The following is an 18,053-nucleotide window of genomic DNA, read 5'->3' on the forward strand; positions in this document are numbered from 1 at the left end:
CACTGTTGACAACGTGACCACTCTCCTGACGCACACCACACACCATACACCGTCGACAACGTGACCCACTCTCCTGACACACACCACACACTGTTGACAACGTGACCACTCTCCTGACACACACAGCACACTGTTGACAACGTGACCACTCTCCTGACACACAGCACACTGTTGACAACATGACCACTCTCCTGACACACACCATACACTGTTGACAACGTGACCACTCTCCTGACACACACCACACACCATACACTGTTGACAACATGACCACTCTCCTGACGCACACCACACACCATACACCGTCAACAACGTGACCCACTCTCCTGACACACACAGCACACTGTTGACAACGTGACCCACTCTCCTGACACACACCACACACTGTTGACAACGTGACCCGCTCCTGACACACACCGCACACTGTTGACAACGTGACCACTCTCCTACACACACAGCACACTGTTGACAATGTGACCACTCTCCTGAAGCACACCATACACTGTTGACAACGTGACCCGCTCTCCTGACACACACCACACACTGTTGACAACGTGACCCGCTCTCCTGACACACACCATACACTGTTGACAACGTGACCACTCTCCTGATGCACACCATACACTGTTGACAACGTGACCCGCTCTCCTGACACACAGCACACTGTTGACAAGGTAATTTTGTAGTTCAAGGCGTCAACGGGCTCAGTCAAGAACACCGTGAGCTAGCCACCTCCCCCATGCGATTATGATGGGGTATCAGTGCTTGTCAGCTGGGCGGGGCCTGAAGAACCCTGCACAGCCCGCTTGAGTTAGCAACCCTCAGAAGAAGTGGCTTGTGAGAATAAAGTGATTGCCAAGTGATTGCCCCTCAAAATGGGTCATGTATATCAGTCCCCCACAAAGCTCAGAGATAGGCTCATGGGACGGGAAGAGAACAGAGTGTAGGATCTGGAAGCTGCACTGGAGCATTGTGGGTGCCTTTCGGGCCGTGATGGGACTGTCCCTCTCACAAGCTCACAGTTGCTGTGACCCTGAAAAGGTCTGCGCAGGGTAGGGACCATCACCGGCTGTCATAGGGGGTGTGGAGTTGGCCCCCGGAATCTTGTAGGGAGTGGCACTATTAGGAGGTGTGGTTTTGTTGGAGGAAGTGCGTCACTGTGGCGGTAGACTTGGAGGTTTCCTATGCTCAGGACACCGCCCAGTGTGACTGCTACCCCTTCAGTACCACATCTGCCTGCATATGGCCATGCTCCCCGCCACAGTGATAATGAACCGAACCTCTGAATTCTAAGCCACCACCTCAGTTAAATGTTTTCCTTTATAAGAGTTGCCATGGTCACGGAGTCTCTTTACAGCAATAAAATCCCTAAGACAGAAGTGGAGGGGGTCACAGGGCCCATCTCCCCTTGAGGATTTTCAGGCAGTTCATGGGGAGGGAGATGTTTACTTCAGTGGAAGAGGCATTTGGGAGGAGCCCATGCTCCTCTGGTCACCACTTCCCCCACCCACACACAGAAAAGTAGAGATGGGTACTTGGGAAGAGAAGGGGACTGGCAGGAAAGGGAGGTGAATGTGATCCAAAGATGTAGATGTCACACATTATAGATGTGACACATGAGATGTTACAATGAAACACATCCTTACACAGTTAATAGTTGCTAAAAAACTTTGGTTTAGTTTTATATGAAAGTACCTGGTGCGAGTGGGAAGGAAACATGGAACACATAACAAACACACTTAGGAGTTTATTAGAGGGCGTGCACAGGCCTGGGAAGTCAGTGTGCACAGAGAGGGAGGAAGATGGTGCGTCCAGCTTTTAAAAGCTGCCTAGCGCATGCGCACATGGGGTTGACATGTCTATGCCAAAGGCAGATGATGGGAGGGTGGAGGGGGGGCTCACACATGTGTGCATATGTGGATCACGCAGGGCCCTTTAACATCCCCAGGGGCCATTAGACACTTCTGCCTGAGGGCTTGTCTGCACCTGCATGAACCCTAGAGCCTGGAAGTACCAGCTTTGTGTGGCTGAAGTCATTACATTATATACATATATTTTTTTGGTTGTGAGTCTAGCTTTTTAGGTTTTTGTTTGTTTATTTGCTTGCTTTTGTGTGTGTGTGTGTGTGTGTGTGTGTGTGTGTGTAAGTGTGAAATGGTTTCTCAGTAGCTATGGAGTCTGTCCTGGAACTTGCTCTGTAGACCAGGCTGGCCTCGAACTCACAGAGATCCGCCTGCCTCTGCCTCCTGAGTACTGAAATTTAAGGTGTGCACTACCACCACCCAGCCCTTTTAGAATTGTGTGTGTGTGTGTGTGTGTGTGTGTGTGTGTGTGTGTGGGTCAGAGGACAACTTCTGGAAGGTTGCTCCCCTTCCACCACATGGGTTTCAGGGTTTGAACTCAGCTCACCAGGCACCTATTCGAGTATCTTTACCAGCAGTGCCCCCTCCCTGAAACAGTGTTAAGATTTTCATTTATGTGCATGTCTGTCTGTCTGTCTGTCTGTCTTTGTGTCTGCAGGTGCCTGAAGAGGCCAGGAGGTATTGGATATCCTGGAGGTGGTGTTACAGACAGCTGTGAGCTGCCCAACATGGGTGAACGTGTATCCTTGGAAGACCGAGAAGCACTCTTAACCACTGAGCCGATCTTTCTGGCCCCTGCCCTCCATTATATGTTTTTTAATAAAAAGCTTGTTTGCGGCCACTGTGTGTGAGGCGGCGAATTGTTTGTTGCGCAGTTCTAGCTGACTGATGCAGTCTCCGCATAAGGACATAAGTGGGTGAGGGTGAAGTCACTCTGGGGACAATGTGCAGCCACCCTGCTTCCCACGCATCACCTGTGTGTCCTGTTAGAACGTGGACCACCTGCTGTTCCTCCACATCCCACACTACCATGGCGCCATCTTGGGTGCCCACCACCAGCAGCTTCTCTTCCAGGCTCCATGCTATGGCGGTGACCCCTGCAGACACACAAAGGGACAGAGAGGACCTGGTGACCCCTGAAGACACACAAAGGGGACAGAGAGGACCTGGTGACCCCTGCAAACACACAAAGGGGTCGGTGAGGACCTGGTGACCCCTGCAGACACACAAAGGGGACAGAGAGAACTTGGTGACCCCTGCAGACACAATGGGACAGTGAGGACCTGGTGACCCCTGCAGACACAAAGGGACGGTGAGGACCTGGTGACCCCTGCAGACACACAAAGGGGACAGAGAGGACCTGGTGACCCCTGCAAACACACAAAGGGGTCGGTGAGGATCTGGTGACTCCTGCAAACACACAAAGGGGACAGAGAGGACCTGGTGACCCCTGCAAACACACAAAGGGGTCGGTGAGGATCTGGTGACTCCTGCAAACACACAAAGGGGACAGAGAGGACTTGGTGACCCCTGCAAACACACAAAGGGGTCGGTGAGGACCTGGTGGCTCAGACAGGGTCTGGGAGCCTACGTTTACAGATGGAAAACCAAGGAATAAACAGATAAGTGGCCATCCTGTAGTCACATAGCCAAGAGGACAGACTTTAGAAGGTGACCTAGAGACTGCCTGCAGTACGGATTATTTTTGTTAAAGACTTATTTTTACTTGAAATGGAATGTGTTGTAGGGCCCAGCCAAGACAAGTTCAACAGAGGCCTGAGTCTCAGTAGTTTACCCGAAGATAATACCTGGTTCCAAGAAAGACCACAAACTGAGGCCACCCAGGCACCACCCAGGAACAGACCATCCAAAGGAAATTCCTGACGATCCAACCATTCTAGATAGGATCACCTGCCAGCACACAGCCATCACTTTTCACTAAAGTCTTTCTCGCTTTTCAGACAATATAAAAACTCTTACTGAAATCTTTCTTATAGCTTCCCTCAGTAGTATATAACATATTGTATAGCCACAATATTTTAAACAAGAACAGAAACTATAACAAAAATAACTTAAATTCACATCACATAAAATCCTGCACCAGCGTGAAGCATCTGAGACAAACAGCAGGGTTTTTTTTCCCATACCCTAACCAATAGTAACTTGTAATCAGCCCCTCTAAATGATGACAGATGTTTATAACCCATTGGATCTTGTGCTTATATGGCAAACCTGCCTGCATTGTCCCCCGTGTCCCCGTACTACAGGCCAAGGCCAACTCCTTTCCATGAAATGTTTAAGGTGGGTAGAGGTTGTTCGTCTCATCTCTTTTAGGAAAATATACCCCTATGCTTATGGCTCTATCTCTAAAGTCCTTTAAGTGATCCAATATCAAAGTCAAAGAAGTCGTGCCTTGAGTCTGTCCCATCACATCTGTCTCTTAAGTCAGAAAGAGGATGCACAAAAGAGAAAAACAAAACAACACACAAAACAAAACAGACTCCTCCTGGCGCCTGGAGGCAAAACCAAACTGAGAAGATGACAGCCTTAAGCTGTCTATCTACAGAACTGAGACACCTGGAGCATCCCATATGTCTGTCTACAGAAACCAGAGAGATCCACTCTCATACAGAAGGGTCCTGGGACCCAAATACAGAAGGGCCCTGGGGACATCTCCTCAGGTGCCCCACCTGTGATCCTTTCGTGCATCCACGCAGGCTGTCTACAGACTCTCAGAGATCCTGGGCCCCGTGCAGACAGTCTACAGACTCTCAGAGATCCTGGGCCCCGTGCAGACAGTCTACAGACTCTCAGAGATCCTGGGCCCCGTGCAGACAGTCTACAGACTCTCAGAGATCCTGGGCCCTGTGCAGACAGTCTACAGACTCCCAGAGATCCTGGGCCCCGTGCAGACAGTCTACAGACTCTCAGAGATCCTGGGCCCCGTGCAGACAGTCTACAGACTCTCAGAGATCCTGGGCCCCGTGCAGACAGTCTACAGACTCTCAGAGATCCTGGGCCCCGTGCAGACAGTCTACAGACTCTCAGAGATCCTGGGCCCCGTGCAGACAGTCTACAGACTCTCAGAGATCCTGGGCCCCGTGCAGACAGTCTACAGACTCTCAGAGATCCTGGGCCCCGTGCAGACAGTCTACAGACTCTCAGAGATCCTGGGCCCCGTGCAGACCGTCTACAGACTCCCAAAGATCCTGGGCCCCGTGCAGACAGTCTACAGACTCCCAGAGATCCTGGGCCCCGTGCAGACAGTCTACAGACTCCCAGAGATCCTGGGCCCCGTGCAGACAGTCTACAGACTCTCAGAGATCCTGGGCCCCGTGCAGACAGTCTACAGACTCTCAGAGATCCTGGGCCCCGTGCAGACAGTCTACAGACTCTCAGAGATCCTGGGCCCCGTGCAGACCGCCTACAGACTCTCAGAGATCCTGGGCCCCGTGCAGACTGTCTACAGACTCTCAGAGATCCTGGGCCCCGTGCAGACAGTCTACAGACTCTCAGAGATCCTGGGCCCCGTGCAGACAGTCTACAGACTCTCAGAGATCCTGGGCCCCGTGCAGACAGTCTACAGACTCTCAGAGATCCTGGGCCCCGTGCAGACCGTCTACAGACTCCCAGAGATCCTGGGCGCATTTACAGAAGGATATTCAAACAGAAGGACACAAAACAAAGCTTACATACAGAAAACTTATCAGACTACTGAAAGCTCTACAGGGCAATGGTCTTGGGTTATGATTTTCGCCTCTTTAAGAGACAAGCCACGCCAACTCCCGGTGACCCCTGCCCTCCTCCCGCCATCTTAGATTCTGTCTGTCCCCTCTTGGTGCATGCACGTGACTCTCTCTCTCTCTCTCTCTCTCTCTCTCTCTCTCTGGCCCTTCTCTGTCTCTCTCCTCTTCTCTTTTCCTCCCACATTCTCTCTCCTCTAAGTAATAAATATTCAATTCTATTTCATACAATGTGTCTGCCCATGTGTCTCCCACCCACGTGCATGCTCAGCCATTCGCCGCTGGGAAACTACACCTTCCAGGGACTCGCTGGGAGCCAGGCACCAGCCCAGTGCCGCATAGCTGGACCCCTCCTGGACTGGTAGCTCTCCCGGTCAGGGATCCGCTGCTCGGGACCAGACTGCCTAGGACGAGCCACCACTCGGGAACCGCCAGGGGTCTTCCAGCATTCTTTAAAATTGGTGCCGTGCAACTCGGATATCCTGAACTGGGTTATTTTTCCACTCCCACCACCGGCTTCCCGGCTTCAATCTGTGAGTCTTCCCCCATTCTGCTACCGGAATCGTGTTTGGACTGACCCCTGGGTCAATCTGCCCGCACATTAGCACTGCACACTCCCCGTACAGTGCATTCAACTGGGGACCCAGGGCCCCCCAATTTTTTATCTCTTTTTTTCATTTCTTCTCTTTCCTCTTTTTCTTCTCTCGTCATAAACACTACTCAGAGTGGCCTGGACTCTCTGGTTTCTGGGTCACCCGATCAGATACAGCGAGGTCATAGTACCCCACTCGCGGTCCTCGTCTGCAAGTCCTGGGTGTTTGCATCGATTTGCATCCCGCCTATTTCCAGAAGATGTTCCCGTATAGGCCTTGGGTGCCACTGTTTCATGGGTTTTCATGATTTTGGCTCTGGATAGCAACCCTGGCTTTTTAAAAATTCCAGCCATGGCATGGTGTGGTTTTTTTTTTTCAGTTCCAGCCTTTTGCTCCCCTCTGTGGCTTGTGTTGTGGCATGGCGGCTCAGCAACAGGGCAGATCATGCCTTTAGGTCCCTTTCATTAAGGTTAAAATCCTTACAGCTCAAAAATTGTGACTTTTTCATACAACACGTGGATGCTGCCATTTTGACTGGGGTCAGGTGACTTTATCACCATCTTGACTGAGGTCCAGGTCAGGTGACCAAATTCCACCATCTTTACTGAGGTATTACCTGCTGGGTTCCCCAGTGCTAACTTTATTACATGGGTGACCTTACCTCCATCTTGGCTGAGAGCCAGGCCAGGTGACCAAGCTCTCCCATTTTTACTTAAGTATACCCTGCCTTGTTCCCCGGTTTTCACTAAAATCCTCTTGTTAACTCTGTTACATGTGTTTTGCGCAGTGGCATGCCTTTGATAGGGCCCATAAAAGGCACCCACATTGCCCAACTCCTGTTCACTCTTTCTGTGTATAATAATTGTTCATTACATCTCATTTCAGACAACAAAATCATAAGTCTCATGTTTTAAACTGGTATGTACTTTTAAGTCTCTTACAAAAATACTTTATATTTAATTCAACCCTCATTTAAAATATATTAAGCTGTTCTCTACTATTGTCAGTTCTGCCGTTAACCTTCTATTGCAAGCAGTTTCTTCTTCTTTCTGCCTCTTTACCTGTTAAGAGCCAGTACAGTCAAGCTCAGACCCAACCTTCCAGGCAGATTCTATACTGCAGCTATATGTAATAAACAGCCCTCAACTGCTCAGAGATCTGGGGAATGTGATATCTAAATATTAAAAAAAAACTTTTCATAACAAAAAGAGACAGGTTGGCTCCCAGCAGCAGCACTCTGCTTCCTCCAAAGAAGATAGAAGACAAATGGACACACAGAACAATGTCCTCCTGTGGTTCACTTAGACTGCTGAGCACTGACCATTGGGAAAAACTGCCTATCATCTAAACTAAAGACCTCTAGATGTGGACAGAATCTCCAGAATCGACAGCCTAGCCATGGAGGACCCAAAAAGAATAGTTCTGGGTGCCAACCAGGTAAGTTCTCTGTCATTTTTTAATCAGTAACTCAAATAAAATCTTATCCTTCTCAAAGATATCTGATACAGTTTGATAGCTGAGAGGTTTCGCCAGGTTACCTCACCAAACAAATTTCAAATCAACTTTCTCTCTTATGCTGCCTTCCATACTCTTAAAAATACTTTTCATTGTACAAAAATATGCCACAGTCATTATGTGTCTAAAACTTCTGTTTTCACAAACCCAAGGAATTCTTGTGCGTCCTAGGGAGCCAAATTAAAGGATCTACCTTAAACAGGTCAGATACCCCCTCAATTCCCTGGTCCTAAAAAATTTTTTTTCCTTAATTTAACTTTGTTCTTTGTTCTGCCAATACCTTAAACAGGATAAGAGACACCAGACATTTCCATGCCACAGACACCGGTCGGGAGCAAAGAGACCAGCTATGCCAGGATGTGGCCAGCACCCAGCCTTCTCAGGTTCCCCCCCCAAAGATGACGCCCACAAATAAGCCGGAAGCAGTTTTGAGAATCCGCCGCCCCAATTCCGTCAAACTGTGGTGTCCAATCTCCTGCTTTTTATTGTAAAAAAAGTGCTGGGAATGTTATGGTTTTCATCTCTTTAAGAGATAAGCCACGTCCATTCCTGGCAACCCCTGCCCGCCCGCCATCTTAGATTCTCATGGTCCTCTCTTGGCATTCTCTCTCTCTCTCTCTCTCTCTCTCTCTCTCTCTCCTCCCCCTTGGGCCCTTCTCTGTCTCTCTCCTCTTCTTCTCTTTCTTCCTCTCTCCTCTAAGTAATAAATATCCAATTCTATTCTGTACGATGTGCCTGTCTATGTGCCTTCTACCCGCCACCTGCTCAGCCGCTCACCGCTGGGAAACTACACCTTTCAGGGACTCTCTGGGAGCCAGGCATCAGCCCAGCTCCACATGGCTGGGCCCCGCCCAGACTGGCAGCTCTCCCAGTCAGGGATCTGCTGCTCGGGACCAACCTGCCCGGGATGAGCCACCGCTCAGGAACCGCCAGGGATCTTGTAGCATTTTTAAAACTGTGGGCCTGGAGGATCCCAGAGAGCCCCCATGTGCTATGCCTAGTCCATGGGGACCCCAAAAGGCCACCCCGGAGGCCAACTCACCAAAATGCAAAAGCAAGGTTTATTGGGCGCCCGTTACAAGCCAGGAGGGACCTCATCAACACAGCAGCAGAGGAGGACCCCGCCCTTCTAGATGGCACTATTTAAAGGCAAAAACCATAAAAGTTACATTAGCAGGGTGTGGGGTGTCCTGGTGAGTGTGTGTTGGCAGGTGATCCAACACAGTTGGAACGTTAGGAATTTCCTTTGGATGGTCTGTTCCTGGGTGGCGCCTGGCAGTCTCAGTTTGTGGTCTTTCTCGAAATCAGGTATTGTCTCAGGGTAAACTACTGAGACTCAGGCCTCTATTGAGCTTGTCAGGGCTGGGACCTCCATTATGACTCAGGTCTCTGAAAGATCAATAAGTGCTCTTAAGTCCTGAGTCACCTCTCCAGTGCCTTAAAATAAAATAAAAATTAACATTAATTTTGTGTGTGTACATGTGTGTGTGTGTATGTGTGTGTGTGTGTGTGTGTATCAGAGGAAAACTTGCAGGAGTCAGTCATCTCCTTCCATCTTGTGGTCCCCAGGATTGAACCCAGGTCATCAGGTTTGCTGGCAAGCCCCTCCACTCACTGAACCCTCTCACCAGCCCCTGAGTGTGATGAGAAAGGGGGCTGGAGAGATGGCTCAGTGAGCAGAGCACATGCAGTGTAAGCCTGATGGCAGGAGTTTGGGTCCCAGAGCCCAGGAGAGTCAGAAACAGCAGGAGCACACCTGCAGCCCCGCCTCCTACAGATGGGGGAGGGGCAGGTGAGTGGGAGCTTGAAGGCCAGGTAGTCTGCTGTGCACAAGAGACACTGCCTCATCCAAAGCCAAAGGAAGACTGGAGCGATGGCTCAGCAGTTAAGATCTCCTACTGCCCTTGCACAGGACCAGGGTTCATTTCCCAACACTCACAAGGCAGCTCCTATCTGTCTGTACACACATCCAATGCATACACTTGGACAGATGCATAAAATAAATAAATCTAAAGGAATAAGATAAAATAAAACACGCAGGGCAGAAGGTTAGAATGGACACTAAGGTTGTCCTTTGACATCAAGGGAGCTGGAAAGGTGACGCCCACTTGCTCTTGTCTGATGTAATTCCAGCTCCAGGGAATCTGCTGGCCTCTGTGTGCACTGCATCCACATGCACATACATAGTACACACATACATATCATTAAAAATAAATACATAGAAATTAAAAGAGGAAGCAGGGTGGTGGTGGCACACTCAGAGGCAGGCGGATCTGTGAGCTCGAGGCAGCCTGGTCTACAGAGTTCCAGGTCAGTCAGGGCCACAGAACACCTTGTCTTGGAAAACAAATAAAAAGAGGAACCTAGCCCAAAGTGCAGCTCAGCCAACGACCTCACCAAGGGATAGTTCTGCACCCAGGGATTCTGCAGAGCTACAGTCTCCCCTATATTTTTTATTTAGATGTAGCAACTAGAGACAAAGATGCACCTGGTGTTACCATTTGACCATGGAGAGTCCCCCACAGACGCCTAGAACTCCTGTTAGTAGTGTACTGTTATAATCTGCAGGCCTGGTCTGCCACCTGGGTCCCTGTCCCTTTAAGGGACAAGCCCTGCCCACTCCCACCCCCTCCCCCTTCCACTGAGGCAGATGTACCCTTTCTCACCCTCTATTTCTCTCTGCCCTTTTTCTGGAGAGGCAGCTTCTGCCTCTCTCTTCTCGCCCCTTTCTACCCTTCATTTCCCCCTCCATTACCCACTAAATACACTCTATACCCAAACTCTCTGCATGTTGTATCTGTTGTTCTCTTGCAACACTACAATTCCCAGCGTTCCCCTGGGGACACATTTCCCAGAAGCCTTTGCATCCTCCGTTAAAATCAAGGACAAGTCACGAGTTCGCCCCCTTTTTTCCCCTTCTTGCCCCTTCCTTCCGTTTTTCCTAGTGTGTCTGCACATTTTCCCTTACCTGTTATTACCCTTCCCCCTCCCATTAAAAGTGTACCACGTGGGACCACCGCGTGTCTGTGTCTTTCCTCGCGTAACCCTCGTCTAACCCGCAGGAATTAAGAACAACAGTATCTATCCGTCTCTCACCTGCTGCGGTCTCCCACCCACCAAGGGAATCGGCTGAGCTCTCAGGTGACCCGCTGCTGCCCCTCCCCCCCATGGCACTGGTCCCCTACCACCTACTTATAAATGGTAACATTGGTTCCTGACTTGGCCAGGCTCTCTTCACTTCCCTTCTGCCTGTGGGTGGGCCGGCTGAGGACATGTGAGGACCCTGGACACTCGCAGGCTATCTCTTGCAGCTGAGGACTGCTAGGGATCCTGTAATCTTCTAACTCTTCTTCTATATGGCCTCTTTTCCAGCTGAAAATGGCTGGAGTTCTACACCCAACATCAAATGGTAGGTTCTGGCCATGCCTCCATGAGTGTGCAATCGCTCAACAGTGGTTCTCCCGCATGGAAACGGCCCAGTACTGGTCAGCCGCTTGCCAATCGGGCTTAAAGCCCCTTCCTTGGGCCTCCAACTCCATGTGACCACGTAGGGGTTTGGTTTGTATCCACCCATTCTCACGGCCCTGGGACTTTGAGTGACGACTCAAAGCTCAGCTTCCGGGACACTGGAGTTCCATCTCTGGATCTTCGCGCCTTACTCATGGAGACTGCACCACCCGCCCTCGGATATCAAGCTACATAGCTCCCTATCATCGGCTTACATTCTGGTCGTGATTGTTAGCTGAAAATGCAGCCTACTTTTTCTGTTTTACTATCTGCTTTTCGTTCCCGGCACGGTAATCACACCCATGCTAAACTGTCCGGTTGCTGCCCACCGGAACCCCTCCGTCTAGTGGGCTCAGCTACAGTTCCCGGTTCTCAACTTGGCAGTGTAAGTAACTGTTATTCTGTCCCTGCCCCCTGCCCTGTGCTGTCTCTCACCACAGCAGCAGAATCTGTCTCTCTTCCATTCACAGAGCTCTGTTTCTACCACTGCTGCCCTGGATTCTACCAGCCCACTTCCCAACTTTCCATCAGTCCACTGGGACAATTGGTGAGACTGTTCCCTTTATGGCCTAGTGTCTCTGGTGTGACTGCCATTTCTTGTGCCCCGTTATCTTGTGGATGAATGGATAATGGCCCAAGCTGGTTGTTTATTTTTCCTCCTCACCCGTGGGAAACAGGCTGACATTTCTAACTTCTACCAGCATTTGGCTAAATTTAAAGAATTTATACCACTCTCCCTTCATCCCCCCCCCCCCGCTTCTCCCCTTCCTGTCCCCCTCCATAACCCACTAAATAAACTCTATACCCAGACTCTCTCTCTCTTTATGATGTATCCATCTGCCTCTCACTCTCTGCGGTCTCCCATCTGCCGGGGGATGGGCCGTGACCTCGGGTGACCTGCCACTGCCCCTCGTGGGACTGTTCCCCCACCACCATATGTTTATAACTGATAACAGGCAGTGCTGTTGGAAGGTTCTGGAAGTAGGACATGGGAGGTGGGTCCTTAGGAGTGTGATGACACCCAGGCCCCTTCCAGAAGTTCTTATCACACATCATTGTCAAGTGATGCTGAGTACCCACATATGGAACCTTCATTTCCGGGATGTCAGGCAAGGCGTTTGGTCTTCACTGTAGGAGAGTAACGGAGAGACTGGCTCAGCATCAGAGCTGTGAGGCCCTACAGTGTGGAGCCTCTGGAAGCGGAATGCCCCAAGGGTTTGGTGGCACTTGCTGCAAAAGTTTCTCAACAGGCTCATGCCCAAGTCAGGGCTGGAACTAGAAACTGACAGTCTCTTAGCCCAGGGCCACCATCCTAGAAAACAGGAGCCTAAGGCAGGAGGATTGTCAGGAACTCAAAGCCAACCTGGGCTATGAAGTGAGTTCCAGGCCAGCCTGAGACACCAAGGGAGACCCTGTCTCAGACAGGCAAACAGACAGATGAACAGCTCAACAGGTAACAGCTCTCCCTACAAGCCTGGCCACCTGAGCTCCATCCCCCAGGACTGTTTAAAGGCTGAAGGAGACAGCTGGCTCTGCAGTGTTGTTCTCTGACCTCTACACACGGGCTGTGGCATGCACACACGTGCAGACACACATGCACACACGCACAGCAGACACACACTCGCACACACTTACGCAAACAGTCTCTGATGAGTGGATTTTTGTTCAGCCCTCACTGAACAGGGAGGCAGCCAGTTAGCCTTAGATAACACCAGTCTATGGCCTGGAGGGATGGCTCAGTGGATGAAATACTTGCAGCTGTGCTTGAGGACCAGGGTTTGAATCCCCAGAGCCTATGTAAATTTGGCAGAGCTGAGGTCTCTAGAGCAAGCTGGCTAATAGCTGTTTTGGTAAGCTCTGGGTCCATCTGGGGCTCCATCTAAAGGGCCCACAGACACACATGCAGCCAAAACACTTATTCACATAAAACTAAAATTAATGAAGTTTTTTTTAAAAAGAGAAGCCAGCTTAGGCATGGAAAATCCAGACTTTTTGGAACACCCTTAAGTGGGTCCTGTTCCTTCTACATGCCTCCGTTTCCCAAGATGTAAAGCGGTTGGTTGTTGGAGGCTGTTAAGTCACAATTGGCCCAGCTATAACAGACACATATTTTATTTCTTTGTTTTCTCTTAAACATTAAATCACATTTTTACCACTCTAACAAAAAGGAAACAGAAGCCCAGAGTGGGGCAAAGCCTCCTCATCCCCTAACAGACAAGCAGAAGTGCAGAAAACACAGTTGCTTCCCTGTCCCAGACATGATAGGAACACGCCTCTCAGTAGTAACTTCCCCTGCCTGTGCCATGGCAGACATCACTAACCCATCACAGCATCACTGATTCATCTGTGGCTGTACCCATAGCCATTTTATGTTCTTTATTTAGTAAGAAGGCCCCCAAATTCATGTGTTTTTATATGAGGATATGTAGTTACCTACACAATCTTCAGAGCAGAGTGAGACAGAGACCGACAGAGAGACTAAGACAGACAGAGACAGAGATTATATCTATGCTCACCCTGGATATCAGAAACCCACCCTGGCCCTGAAACCTGAGCTAGTGAAACAAACACACCCTGGATTTGAAACCCAAGCCAGTGAAAGAAACAACTTAATCCCGAACCCAGGACCTAAGAAACATACCCTGACTCTGAACCTAGAACCAAAGAAATTCACTTTGGCCCTGGAACTAGAGCTAGTTAAGGAGATATACCCTTGCCCTAAAACCAGAGCCAAAAAGCTAAAAAAAGGGGGGGCAGTGAAAGAAATACAACTTGACCCTGAAACCAGAGTCAATTCTGCCTCTGACCAACTAAACATGAAACCAACCAATCCCTGAGCAGAAAAACCAACCAATCCCTGGGCACAAAATCTAGCACACTGACCCTAAACCCAAAGCCTGAAAGAAACACACCCTGGATCTGAAACATGAGCTAGTGAAAGAAACACTTTAGCCCTGAAATCAGAGCCAAAGAAATACACTTTGGCTATAGAACCAGAGCCAGTAAAAGAAATACGCCTTAGCCTTGAAAACAGAACCAAAAGGTAAAACAGGACCAGTGAAAGAAACACAGTTTGGCCCTGAAACCAGAGCCAACTCTGCCCTTGACCAACGAAACCAACCAGTCCCTGAGCAGGAAAACGAATCACTCTCTGAGCAGAAAATCTTTTCCCTGGGAAAACTCTACCCCTAAGAAGCCCTATACAAAAGCCCCTCTGCCTGTTCAGCTATATGCAGAGGAACCACCCTGGCAGACTCCTCCTTCCCAAATAAATTTCTTTCTTAAAAGAGTTTTGGGTGAAGATCTTCTTTCTCAGGCACGGAGCAGAAGAATCTTTGCTGAGACATTTCCTTTGGGGGGGAGGGATGAGCAAAAACAAAACAACAAAAACCAACCAACCAAACAAAAACAAAAACAGAAGAAACAGTTAAATCTGCTGGGAAACTCCCTTGGGAGTTGAGCAGAAAAAGGTAATTTTCACTGAAGCCAGAGGGCATTGCTACATTTCTATAGAGGCTTCCCCTTTAGCAGAATAAAACAGAAGAAACATCTTGGGCCAGAGCTGAAGAGAGCAGAAAAAGAAATGGCTAGATCTGCTAGGACATTTCCTTAGGGGAAGAGATCAGAGCTCAGCTATAAAGACTCCTGGAGGAGAAGAGTAGGGTTGCTACATCCTGCAGGGAGACATCCCTCACCACATCCCAGTCCTACTGCTGGTCAATGACATTAGAGTAGAAACAAGTTCTTCTGGGGGTGCCTCTAATAGGCAGAGGCCCACCAGCCCCCTCCTCACTGACAGGAATGTCACTCTGACAGTAAGGGCTGCAGCAGCAGTCCTCGTCCCTGACACCCTAGGGATGCTCCAGCTAACAAACAGGGCTGTCTGTTGAAGCTGCTGTGCGGGCTCCTATCCACCCACTCTGCCCGGATCCTCCTAACGAGCACAGCCACTGTCACCAGCGTCATTTCCTCTCTGTGCCTCTCATTCTCTATTGTGGAGAGAAGCTGCCTGGGGACGGGGATGATGGGAACTGGAGCCTGGAGAGAAGGAGGAGGCTTGCGGGAGGCTCTCCACGTGTGCCGACTCAGGCCAGAGTTACAGGGTGCGTTGTAAGTGACTGTGAGCAGCCCGAGGGAGGAGGACGGGTGGGGGTATCCTGGTGAGGGAAATGTGGGGGTGAGGGCAGTGGTGGTGGGGGACACAGGGGCATCAGAGAGCGCTGTGTTACCTGCTCTTCCTGAGGCCCTGGGTTGAGTTCCCAGCACCCACATCAGGCGAGTCACAGCTCCAGGGGCTCCAATGGCCTCCTCTGGCCTCTGTGGGAATCCCCAGACATATGTAACACACACACGCATGCGTGCACACATACAAACACACATGCACACACGCACACACACAGATCAATTTTTATAAAAGAAAAGCGTCTGCCCGCCTCTGCCTCCCAAGTGCTGGGTTGAAGGTGTGTGCCGCCACCATCACGCAGCCTAAGAAAAGAAATCTTAAAAACAGATAGATAGATAGATAGATAGATAGATAAATAGATAGATAGAAGGAAGCAGGGTGGGATACTGGATAGAAGAATGGTGGGGGGGTTGGTGGATGAGTGGATTGTGTGTGCACAGGTGTGTGGACAGTGGGTACGTGAGGCATGATGACAAGGTGTGGCCAAGCCTGAGCCCTCTTCCCCCTGGCAGGGCAGTCAGCTCACATGACACTTGCTGACTGCCTGGCATGGACCTCCAGCTTGTGGGACTCTAGCCAGCAGCTCTCTGGGGCAGAACCTCAGAAGCATCTGCCGGCTTCGGGCTCATTAGCAGTATTTACAGCAGTCATCCACAGTCCCCAGGGATGGAGAAGGCCGGCACGAGATAGCAAGTGAAGGCCCCCATGGTACCTTGGGGCCTCCTGTCTGGCAAAGTGGAGCCCCAGAGAGCAGTCCCAAATATCTGGCATCTGCTCCCCTGGGTATACAGTGAGCTGGTGTTTTTTTTTTTTTTTTTTTGTGATGTTGGGGACACTCACCTTTGTGACATCCAGTGAGAGTGGCTCGAAATCTTCCCCCAGGTGGCTGTAGAAATCCTGCCAAGGGCACCAGCACTGGGTGTGGGCAGGCACGGAACCAGCTCTGTGCTTGTTGGCACAGCTGCCCGATCATTGCTGGATACGACGTAGCAAAGAAAAGGAGCCTGGCCAGGAGCTCGGTGTATAGGACACTATTCTCTGTAATAAAAAGGGGTGTATCACCGCCTGGCTGAACCTCGCCATACCCATAAACCCCAAGGCATGCAGAAGAGAAGCCCCAGGCCCTCAAACCCCTTCTGCTTCACTTTCTGTGTCCCTCCATCCCCCTGCCTCCTGAGCACAGAATAGCCGCCAGCTTCCAGGTTCCGCTGACCATGTTCCCTCTGTCTGGCGCGCTTTGCGCTTCCTGAGCCCTTCCTCAAACCAGTCATTCTCCTCCAGAGGCACTTCTCCATCAATGAGTTAATTAACTAACTTGTTTCATTATTGCCCAGATCAGTCTTGACTTCTGGGCTCAAGAGAGTCTCTCACTGCAGCTCCCCAAATAGCTGAGACCCAGGTGCATGGGTGAGTGGGTAGAGTGAGGAAGGATGCCTGACTGATGGGAGTGTGTGGGTAGATGGATGGAAAGGTGGATGGAGGGTGGGAAGATGGACGGATGTGAGGGTGAGAGGCTGACGGATGGATGGGCGGATTGACGGATGGACGGGCCGATTGACGGGTGGACGGGCAGATCGATGGGTGGACGGGCAGATTGACGGGTGAACGGGCAGATTGACGGATGGATGGGTGGATTGACGGGTGGATGGGCAGATTGGTGGGTGGACGGGCAGATCGATGGATGGATGGGCGGATTGATGGGTGGATGGGCGGACTGACGGGTGGATGGGCAGATTGACGGGTGGATGGGCGGATTGACGGGTGGATGGGCAGATTGACGGGTGGACGGGCAGATCGATGGATGGATGGGCGGATTGACGGGTGGACGGGCAGATCGATGGGTGGACGGGCAGATTGACGGGTGGATGGGCAGATTGACGAGTGGACGGGCAGATTGACGGGTGGATGGGCAGATTGACGGGTGGATGGGCAGATTGACGGGTGGACGGGCAGATCGATGGATGGATGGGCAGATTGACGGGTGGACGGGCAGATCGATGGGTGGACGGGCAGATTGACGGGTGGACGGGCAGATTGATAAATGGATGGATAGGCGGATTGACGGGTGGACGGGCAGATTGACGGATGGACGGGCAGATTGACGGGTGGACGGGCAGATTGACGGGTGGATGGGCAGATTGACAGGTGGATGGGCAGACTGACGGGTAGACAGGCGAATTGGTAAAGTGTGGAGGGAAGACAGACAGACAGATGAAAGAGCAACGAGAAGAGTAGGAGGTTCAGTAGATGGGTGAACTGTGCCCAGTTTTCAAATGCTATGCCACCTCTGCCAAATCCATTCCGAACTCCTGTCTGGTTCTACCGCCTAGACTGCTGTTTGACCTTGTGTCTTGAACCCATTTGGCTGTCCTCAGCCCCCCGCCTAGACTGCTGTTTGACCTTGTGTCTTGAACCCATTTGGCTGTCCTCAGCCCCCTGCCCCACACTTCAGCTTGCCAGGGACAAGCAGTCATCTGCCTGGCTGTAGATGCACACACAGCACAGACACCCACTCAGCTGGATAGCACCCCCTGACTGAAAAAGGACGGAGGTTAGAGACTAGCAGGGATAATGTGCTAGCTTTCAGACCTCGTGATCTGAGTTCAATATCCTGGACCCAGGAGAGCCAGCCCCCTCAGGCTGTTCTCTG

At 50.7% G+C, this 18,053-nt stretch overlaps 1 protein-coding gene and 1 long non-coding RNA gene across 3 annotated transcripts in view; one reads left to right on the top strand and one right to left on the bottom strand.

Annotated features, from left to right (window-relative positions):
• Nucleotides 1–18,053, bottom strand: part of Nwd1 (NACHT and WD repeat domain containing 1) — a 76,075-nt gene that overhangs the window by 21,027 nt on the left and 36,995 nt on the right. For both annotated transcript variants that reach the window (XM_041674941.1, XM_041674939.1), the window contains exons 9-10: nt 16,244–16,441; nt 2,837–2,959 (exon numbers count right to left, since the gene is read on the bottom strand). In XM_041674941.1, coding sequence (XP_041530875.1) covers nt 2,837–2,959; nt 16,244–16,441 — 321 coding nt within the window. The remainder of the gene's footprint in view (nt 1–2,836; nt 2,960–16,243; nt 16,442–18,053) is intronic.
• On the top strand, nt 10,635–11,942 carry LOC121462960. The gene is made up of 3 exons (XR_005976379.1): nt 10,635–10,854; nt 11,086–11,605; nt 11,691–11,942. It is a non-coding gene; the product is annotated as an uncharacterized LOC121462960 (long non-coding RNA).

Source organism: Microtus oregoni, unplaced genomic scaffold (assembly GCF_018167655.1).
Source record: "Microtus oregoni isolate MIOR12 unplaced genomic scaffold, Mior012 000025F_ref0000491, whole genome shotgun sequence".
Classification (NCBI taxonomy): domain Eukaryota; kingdom Metazoa; phylum Chordata; class Mammalia; order Rodentia; family Cricetidae; genus Microtus; species Microtus oregoni.